The sequence below is a fragment of the Coffea arabica genome, chromosome 7e, assembly GCF_036785885.1.
Source record: "Coffea arabica cultivar ET-39 chromosome 7e, Coffea Arabica ET-39 HiFi, whole genome shotgun sequence".
In the NCBI taxonomy this organism is placed as follows: Eukaryota; Viridiplantae; Streptophyta; class Magnoliopsida; order Gentianales; family Rubiaceae; genus Coffea; species Coffea arabica.
The window spans coordinates 11,224,202-11,234,002 of NC_092323.1; the positions used below are offsets into that span (position 1 = coordinate 11,224,202).

The following is a 9,801-nucleotide window of genomic DNA, read 5'->3' on the forward strand; positions in this document are numbered from 1 at the left end:
ACTCGTATATCGAGATTCAAAAAATAGGGTTTTAAAACACAAGCAAAATCTGATTTTTTTTTCATCTTTGAAATCAAGTATACAACGGTCTAGCAATACCAAAGAAGATAGAGAGTTCGAAACCCTCAATTTCCTTTAAGTTTGGAAATTTCAGATTTGTCGAGTAATTTTTGAAAAATCGTATCTCACTCTCTACAAGTCCAAAATTGGAAAACTTGGTACCGTTGAAAACTTTTTCAAAACTACTAAAAATTTCTAGAAGACACTTTTCCATGATTCCAAGAAAGATATTCAAAATTTAGCTCAAAGTGGCTATTTTGGAATGTCAAGACAGATTTGGGTTGATTTTCGGCAAAATTCACACAATGTGAACTAGCCTCTGAAATTTGAAACTCAATTAGAGTTACAATCAAAGTTTTCAACACAACAAGTGGAACAAGAATTGGAGTTTTGGGCACCAAGATATGGTAGCTCAAAGTTGCAGCAAAAGTGAAACTGTTAAGCAAATTCCAGGTTTAAATCACGTACTTTGGGACTTTGTTTGAGTTTCGAAATGGACTCGGAATGACACCAAATTTGGTATGATTATACTACCATATAAGGCTATTCCTCTGTCAAATTTCATAGAAAAATACGTATGGGAAGTTGGTTAACAAAATCATTAAAGCTCCAAGAACTTCCAAGACAAAACTGCCTTATGGTTCCGTTTTCAAAACGTTTGGCCAACAAAATGTCTCAAACACGGTCCATTTGTGTAGACAATGTCTGAGAAACATCCAAAATATATTTGGTAGGTGATCAACACCAAAAATTTCAAAACAACAAGTCCCAATCAAGATTTAGGCATTTACTAGTCAAAAAGAGGGTTTTCAACCATTGAATCAGTTTCGAATTTCGGCCACAACTCACTCAATTTAACTTGGAATTGAGCGTAGTTAGTGGCGTTGGAAACTACATTCATAAGGCTAAAAGTTCACAGCAGGAGTCGTTTTAAAAATCTATCCACAACTAGCCCATATTCGAGCATCAAGTTGCAGCTCATGACCTGCACTCCAGTGGATCACTGAAACAGGACAGTCATGTTCAAATGATTGGTATGGTTCACTCAGGTGGAATCAGGGCATACATTTTATACCATTGGAAAACTGGAAATGTTTAGTTTTTAATACCACTGACGGCACTTGATTTCGACATCGAAGTAAAAAGTTATGACGGAAACAAAAACACTGCCAGAGTAATACGGAACTCATTTCCAGCTTTGATAAATTTTAAAAAACTCAACATTTAATCATCCAAATCACATAATTTTTTGTGGAAACCTTCCACACAACCCACACAACATGTATACATCATAAACAAGTCAATTGAACCATAAAAAAATGTACTAAGGGTCACGGCAATAACAAGGCAGATTTGTCACTTTTGCTCAACTCTCTCCTTTTGAGTTTTCCTTCACAACCCACCGTATTTCCACTAGATTAAGCACTAATCCAATATAAATAGCATCATATATCATCAAATCAGTCCACCAAGCCATTGTGGGATTCACAGAACCCACACACCAAATTTTCAATATAAATAAAGCTACCCACGTGAATATATGAGTTTATAAGTGCAATATAACTTCCATAAGTCAAGATTTGAGAGATTGATCATCACTTACTTTCTTAGATGATCAAGGCAGAAATTTCGGTCCTTTTAACTCAAGAAAAACCGTGAGAGCAAGCCCCTTTTCCTAACTTGAGGTGATCTCCAAGTGGTTAGCAAAGTGTATGTGAATTTTGAGGTGATTTGGTGAAAATTTGAATCAAGGATTGATGAAGGAAAATGAAGAACTTTGGTTGTTTTTCTTCTTGGATGGCCGGCTGTCTTAGAGCAAGAGAGAGAGAGGTTTTGGCTGCAAATGAAGCTTCCAAGAGAAACTAAAATGTGTGGTTCTAAATTGGTTCAAAAGTCAAATCTCTCTCCCGCGCGTACGTGCGCGTTTCGTGCTCGATTCCTCTCGAGATTGTTTCACTTGTGCACTAAATCTCTAATGCATTTGTATTCCTACTATTATTATTCACTCTTAATGGTCTAAAAATAAGGGTCTAAAGTCCCTCAATTAAATTGCGTGTATAAAAACGCGTACTTCCAATTTGTGCGCGGTAGAGTGAAATTTTCACGAAATTCTTATAACGATAGTATCACTAACGAATACTTGAGTACTTAAACATAAAAATACCTATTTTAAGACTAGTGTATAAGTCTCCAATTTTTCAAACTCATAGTACTCTTAAATCGGTTATTGTTTCCAAACGCGTATTCGCTATTCTCACTTAACGAATTTTCAAAAATTTAATTTTGAAACGATTCACTTTAAAAATACATGTGAGCTATTATTCTATGTAATTGAGTAATAAAAGGTCAAAACAAAATATTTTGAATAAATGACCAAATAAATAATTAAATAAGCTAGAAATAGGAAATTTAAATAAGTAAATTTTGCGAGTCCTCACAATACTTGTGTATTACCACCAACTGTTACTGTTGAGATGTTCGGGCCCGGTAAGGGATATGTTTGGTGGACGAAATTTGGTGTAAAGTAGGGTCTACGGACATGTTTATTCAATATACGTTGACGGAGAGTCAACGGGTTTGGATCAAGTACTGCAATGAAAATTTTGGCTCCTGAGAGCCACCTGTATCCTTTCCATTTGAGGTGTTTGTTCATTTCCTGATATGTTGGGTATATGTGCCTTGAAAGTGAAATGTCATGATTCGTGACTACTTGTATTTTGATACCTCATTGAGCGTAAGCTCACCCCCTTCCTGTTATCTTTGTTTTTCCTTACAGGGGACAACCCTTTTGGACCATGATATTGAAGAAAGGGTTGAGCTAGTATAAACGTTCTCTTGATAAGCTTTTTGTAATCAAAACCCTAATTTGTCTTTTAATCAAGTATCACGTTTTGATTTGTAAAGTTTTCAATGTATGTGTATAAGTGTTTAACCATGTACATTAAGTGTATTCGTTTGAGATGGTACCTTTGGATTTGTTGAGATGCTATTTGCAACCATTGGACGAGCGGACGAGCGCGACGTTTGAACAAGGAAAGAAAAATTTTTGGCGGGAACTGTTCATCGAATCCGCCCGTGTATCCGGCCGGATTAGCAGAGGATTTTGAAAATTTTGGGTTGCTCACTGCCTCGAATCCGGCCAGATCTTGGCCGGATTGTGACGTGACCGCTTTCCGTTTGCGTTTTCGTTTTCATTTTCGTTTCCGTTGAGGCGTTTAATCGAAGTACCATTGTACCTTACAATTTAGAAATCATGTTTTCGACTTAGTAGTCTTCGATTGGTTGTTTTCTTGGGGTTCGATTGTGCGCTATGTAGGGTTTTTGTAATTTGACTCCGTAGTCCCGACTAGAGTTGGGCAGGCGGTCCGCCGAACCCTTTGGTTCGCTTTAGGGGAAGGTGGGGCTGTCACAACTTGCATTTCTTAGAAGTGAACTTACTGAACCTTTTTAAAATATTTCAATGGAATCGCTATGGTGTAAGATTCGTTTTGTAATCAGTTGTTTTCTTCTTTGTAATCTTGCAAGTTTTGAATTAAAATGCCATTGAAATCAATGATAGAACCATTAATGGAACCAATGGAGGCTAATGGGAGCCATAGCTTCCCCTAGGTTTTAAAAATTTTAATTCATATTTTGTAAATATTTGTGTAAAACAAAGTTGGCCCTCCTAATTTTTTACAATTTTAATTTTTATTATGAGAATATATATGTGTGTGTGTGTGTGTATGTGTGCATGTGAATTAATTACATTTGAATTAATTTTTTTTCTTAAAAAAGTTATTTATTTTTAACATCCCTTTATAATTAAAGTTAATAACTGATATTTTTAGATGTCATATATTTAAATATATATAAATTATTTCAAAATAAAATACTTACAAACATTACGCATTCGGTTTGATAATTTTGTGCAAAGATGCAAACATTTTTTACATCAATTAATTTTTAGTATGAAAATCAATATTGGTGGTTTAATTAATTCTGTTGAATTTTGTGGAGTTCATGCTACAAAAAAAATGTTCAATGAGACTTGTATTTCTTGGAAATAAACTTGCTGAATCTTTTTAAAATATTTCAGTTGAATCACTATGGTGTAATATTCGTTTTGTGATCAGTTGTTTTCTCCTTTGTAATCTTACATATTTGGAATTAAGATGCCATTAAAATCAATGATGGAACCAATGGGGGTTCATGGGGGCCATAGTTGCCCTCCCCCCAAGTTTTAAAAATTTTAATTCATATTGTGTAAATATTTATGTAAAACAAAGTTGGCCCTTCTAATTTTTTACAATTTTAGTTTATATTATAAGAATATATATATATGTGTGTGTGTGTGTGTGTATATGTGTACGTATGTGTGTGAATTAACTACATTTGAATTAATTTTTATTTAAAAAGTTATTTATTTTTTACATCCCTTTATAATAAAAATTAATATTTGATATTTTTAGATATCATATATTTAAATAGATGAAAATTATTTTGATAACACATAAAAATAATTATGTTAGGAAAAATTTTAGTCCCTCTAGAAAAAAAATTTTAGTTTCGTCGCTGATTGAAATACTTGTAAGTGAGATTCATTCATGGTGGGAGTATAATATATAGTCTTTTTTCACTGTATTTTATTTGTGCAATGACAAATGAAAATGGGTAAAATAGATTAGTGATCATCAGTTTTTATGAATGATCATGAGAGTAAAATACATTATGACAATAAAATACGTAGAATTGTGAAAATTGTAATTCAAATAGTTTTCTAAATTTTGGATATGTGATTTTCATAGTTGCGAGTTTCTTAAATTAATAGTTAGTTATTGCTATCAGTCATGTGGTAAGTGTGAGTATTGCTATCAGTGATATGGTAAGTGTCAGTAATAAACGTAAAACGTGAATTGGAATTTACAGATATCATTTTGCAGGGGTGGTTATTATCTGTTAGTTAAAATTTAAGAGTTTTAATTTTGTGGGTTAATGGGTCACGTAAATTGAAGAGTGGAAAGGGATAGGGAAAAGATAAGGATTATTGAATTAAAATAAATTCAAAATTATAATAAAAAGGGATTCAGATTTCTGATGCCTGTGGATATAAATATAGATAGTATATAAATCTAAACACTCCTCCTCCTCTCTAACTGCCCCCATGTCTTTTTTTTTCTTTTAATTTTTTGTATTTACAATAAAGTCTTTTTTAGCCTCTTAGTGTTTCCTAATAAAAGTTTCTTTCTTCCTTGGAAGGGAGGTCAATTGGTCTCCTTTGATCTCCCTCTGTCTCATGTTTAGTGAGAGATTTGGTAATTAATCTATTTCTTTTTATTAGATCTATATATCTTTTCGAATTTGGTTGTCGGATCTTAGATATCTTAGATTTATCTTGTCAGATCTTACCTTAATATCTGAACTTAAATCAGTTCATTAGTTGATCTGAGAGGAAGCAAGCAATATAGTTAGAAGCATACACAGATGATTTTGAGGTTATAAATATTTTATCTTTTGAGTTTTTTGGAGTTTCAATATAATATTCTATTGATTTTCTAGATCTATAAATTCGTCAAATCTATCTAGTTGTATCTGTATATGGATCTATTTGTTTGTATCTGTGTATGGTTGATGTAATTTCTATCATTAGTACACATTAGTACAGAGTGAAATGATATTTTTTAATCCAAAAAAAAAGATATATGTACAGTGTATATATTTTCTCAAGAAAATACTGTAAAGGCTAATGCGAGACAGCAACAAAATGGAGTTGTAGTTGAGCTTCGACAGCCCAACAAGATGGATTAATCCTTAGCCTGATCCAGTGATTTGTAGGATACATCATATAAGGACATGATGCTCAAGACATTGGATTAATCCTTAGCCTGATCCAGTGATTTGTAGGATACATCATACAAGGACATGATGCTCAAGACATTTCTCACTTCTCCCAAAGTTTCCACTTGGAGTCCACATCTGAAGGCCCATTACTGATCACCTTCCCACCCATGCACCCATGACTTAAAAAACTCCTCTAACTTTCTTCTTGTGTAAATACTCTATTTTCCTAATTGCTTGTACTAAATATTTTTTACTTCAATTTCTGTTAATGATACTAATATGTCTTCCTCACCTAATTTCCATGGCACATGTTATTCTCATTCCTTCAGTTTTTCATTTTTCCCAGCAATTAGTTGTATGATTGGCAACTTCTGTACACTTTTTTTCTGTTTTAGGGCAAAACTTTTCTTCTCTATGATTAAGTTCTTCAACATTTTAGTTGTTACATTATTTACCAGTATATATGATAGCCTAACTCCAGTAGGAGTGCTGTAAAATCAATCTTGTTCCTTTCTCATTCATCAGCTCTCTCCCTCTTTTGTTTTTTTTTTTTTGTTTTAGTTCTTTTGACAACAAAAATTTAACAGGACTACAGGAGTGACATTTCATATAGTGAACAAAAGTGAGAATGCACAATCTATAATCTAAATACTACTAGATTATCGGTACAAACTCTTGACACTGTCCACCCAAATTACATCAAGTTGTTAACCATAAGTTAAGGACAAAAAGAAGAGAAAGAAATCTAACAGTAGTTCAATACATCAATCTGATCACTGGATGGCATATCAGTCGTGATCTTGAGGCCCTGGTAAAAGGTCTAACTGCAGAAACAGTAGCTGCAGATCATCAATCTGAATAATCCTGTATGCTGAAAATCATGAAACAAATGATCACCAAGCCAAAAGTGGCTAATAAAAGCTCTACTCCAGAACTTGCGGCTTTGCCAATTTATGTCTCACTGTACAGAAAAACTGAAAATAGCAAAGCAATAAAGCCATTTGCTGTCATGCACACTTTTCAAAGTCTAAGAGTGAGATCAGGTGCAAAATGATCCTCTTCCAGTGGTGGATTGAGCTCTGCAAAATCCAGGCCTGAACTTCCAGTTACTATAAAACTTTGAGGAGAGTTTCCAGGATCAGCTACCTGTCGAAAACTACCAGGCCACAACAGCTCTGGATCATCCTCCATGTATATAGGCTGAGCCATGTATGGCTGTTCAAATCGTGCACTGGTTCCAAAATCAGGTGGCCTTCCTGCTCCAGCTATTGCAAAGCCGTGGTGAACTGAAGAATGTGCTTTTATTCCTAAGGACCTGAATGAAGATCCATGCAAAGGCAGGGATGCCAAGCTGGCATATCTATCTGAGAATATTCCCATTCTCATTGCTCGTTTTGCCAATGTCCTCTCTCTCTTATGTGCATTTTGGTGACCACCAAGTGCCTGTGAGCTGTAGAATTTTCTTTGGCAGAAGTTGCATGGAAAAACTCGTGGGCTGGCAGCCACTTTGGTTTGGTTTGCGGGTTCATTGCTACTTTCACTTGTGCTGGAAACTGAAAATCCTTTTGATTCCTGGCAAGCTAATTCATTGGTACTTGATTTGAAGTTGAGAGATAAGTCGAGTAATAAATATTCTGAACTTAGTTGAGTTGTCACATCTGTAAGTTGAGAAGATTCTGACAAAATGCTCTTGCGGGGATCCATGAAGTGTTCTTGCACTGATATGTTGGATGCTACCTGGCTGCTAATATCAGAACTGTTTTCATAAGAGGCCTCCTTTTCAAGATCAAACTTCAGATGTTCCATGATGAGGAAGCTATTTGGAGCAAAATCTATACTCTGAATTTCTGATCACCAGATTGAAAAATAATAGTCAATGTTGCCATATATGCCCTATTGATCTCATGGTCTGCATTCAGGGAAAAAGTTAAGAGAGTCAAAGATCAAAATCATACGTGCATAAAATTTCAGGCAAAGGCTAAACACAAAAGAAGTAGAAAGTACTCTGACCAAAAAAAAAAAAAAAAAATACTACTGGTATCCTTTGTCAGAAGAAATGACAACACATTCCCATTTCAACTACCAAAAAGAGATACTCTGCTATATAATCAAGGCTGCAACTAGTATAACAGTAAACAGCCATTAGAAGATTCAGAATACTGGGAATCTTATGTGCGGAATGATGGAAACCCAAGAAAAACAAACCTCAAAGCTGATATATAAACTTTCTTCTGTTATTTTTTCCAGGTACTATAAGATAACCTTCTGGCTTCTACAGGGCCAATGCCAAATTTTCTCGTCTTTATCCTGGCTCTGGCTCTGGCTTTGGATGATGGATTTGAATTGTTTTTGGTGAGGATAAGAGGGAAGATCACAAAACCAACTATTGTTACAAATCTATGAAATATGCTCTTTTCTTCCTTACCTGAAGATTATTGGAATCTTGTTTCTCAAATAATTTTCCGAGTCAAGTTAAGCAAGACACAGAAATTGACGAGTTTCAGTTACTCGATAATTGATGCATAAGAAGGCAGCTACGTGTCAAGTAACAGTAATTTAATCTGAACAAACCACTTTGAAATCTAGTAAATTATGGAAAACACACACATAAGCAGACGAAGGAGTTGCATGAAAAGCTAAGTTGGCAGATGAAAATCAACTCTCTGAGAACAAAATCGCTAGCGAGTCCCCTGATTCATTGGGGACTAATCGTCAAAGGGTTAAGTTGGGAGCTTCAGGTCCAACTCCTAATGTTCATGAGGAACTATCAACAAATTCTAACTATTTGGGAGCTTATGCATAACCCCAGCATCTGAAAAGGGGAAAAGGTTGAGGCTGCAAAGATATTTCCTGGAACAAAAGAATTACATGCAGTGAAATATCACAGTTCTCTAAAAGATTAATCCACCACCATAGATTAAAAGATATGAATCTATACACATCTTTCCAAACCATCACAACTATGTTAATCTTAGAGATGAGAACTACAAAATTAGTCTTCGATAAGGTAACAGCAAACAGCAGATAAAAACAAAACTCTGTACAAGATCAAGCCAATAACAGATTCAGAAATGGTTGTTTCAAACAGATATCTTACAACCAAATGAAAAACATGAAAAAATAAAACAAGAAAGAAGCTGAATCATTGAGTACAGAATTATCAGGAGAACCTGAGCTGAAACTTACCAGGTACAAGTAGTATGAAGCAGATTTCTGATTGATGAGCTCAATTCTAGTTGAACACCATTTAAGGACAAAGCAAAGGGTGTGGTCTTCTTGTGGTTCTGAAACAAATAGTTATTAAAGCCCCACTTGAGAGAAATGGAATGAAGAAAAAAAGAAATGAATGGTTGGAGAGAGAGGGAAAGAGAGGGATGGAGTTTGATGTTTTATTATAGGAAGGCAAAGGTAGAAAGAAGAGATGGGTGCTCGGGGGTGGGGGGGTGGGGGACAGTGGTGGGACGTCAGAGAAGTCAGGGGAAAAGGAGGTGTTGGGGAAAAATTATGATGGAAATGAAGATGACATAATACTCTTCAAACAGCCTCCATCAATCTTCCCTGTTTGTTAAAAATTTGGGCTTTGTCCAAGAACGAAACAACTGCTTACTCAACTTGTACAATACAAAGAAGCCAAAGGGTGGGATCAAAACCAAACAAAAGTACAGTTTAACTCATTAGTATTTCCCAAAGATTCTAAAACTATGTGTTGCATGTACGAGTGCCCACTTGCAAAAGCGCTGCAGATAACTACTGAGCTGAGCTGAACGCACGGGATTGGGAAGGCTTACATTTTCGGTTTGATTTTATCACTTACTTTTCTGCATGTCCATCATAACTTCTTCTGCATCATATCAAGCCATGCAAAACAAGTAGGCATCATATTTAGTTTTTATCACTTCAGCCCACAAAAATACAAAATAG

At 34.9% G+C, this 9,801-nt stretch overlaps 1 protein-coding gene across 1 annotated transcript; it reads right to left on the reverse strand.

The window, feature by feature from the left end:
• Positions 1 to 6,459: 6,459 nt before the first annotated feature.
• On the reverse strand, positions 6,460 to 9,338 carry LOC113702462 (zinc finger protein 7). Its single transcript, XM_027223689.2, has 2 exons — positions 9,067 to 9,338; positions 6,460 to 7,789 (listed from the first exon to the last, which is right to left on the reverse strand). The coding sequence occupies exon 2, from the start codon at positions 7,684 to 7,686 to the stop codon at positions 6,901 to 6,903; it is 786 nt and encodes a 261-aa protein (XP_027079490.1). The 5' UTR covers positions 7,687 to 7,789; positions 9,067 to 9,338; the 3' UTR covers positions 6,460 to 6,900.
• Between the last annotated feature and the right edge of the window lie 463 nt (positions 9,339 to 9,801).

Coding starts and splice junctions, on each gene's coding strand:
- LOC113702462 (XM_027223689.2), bottom strand. CDS start 7,686: ATGGAACATCTGAAGTTTGATCTTGAAAAGGAGGCCTCTTATGAAAAC.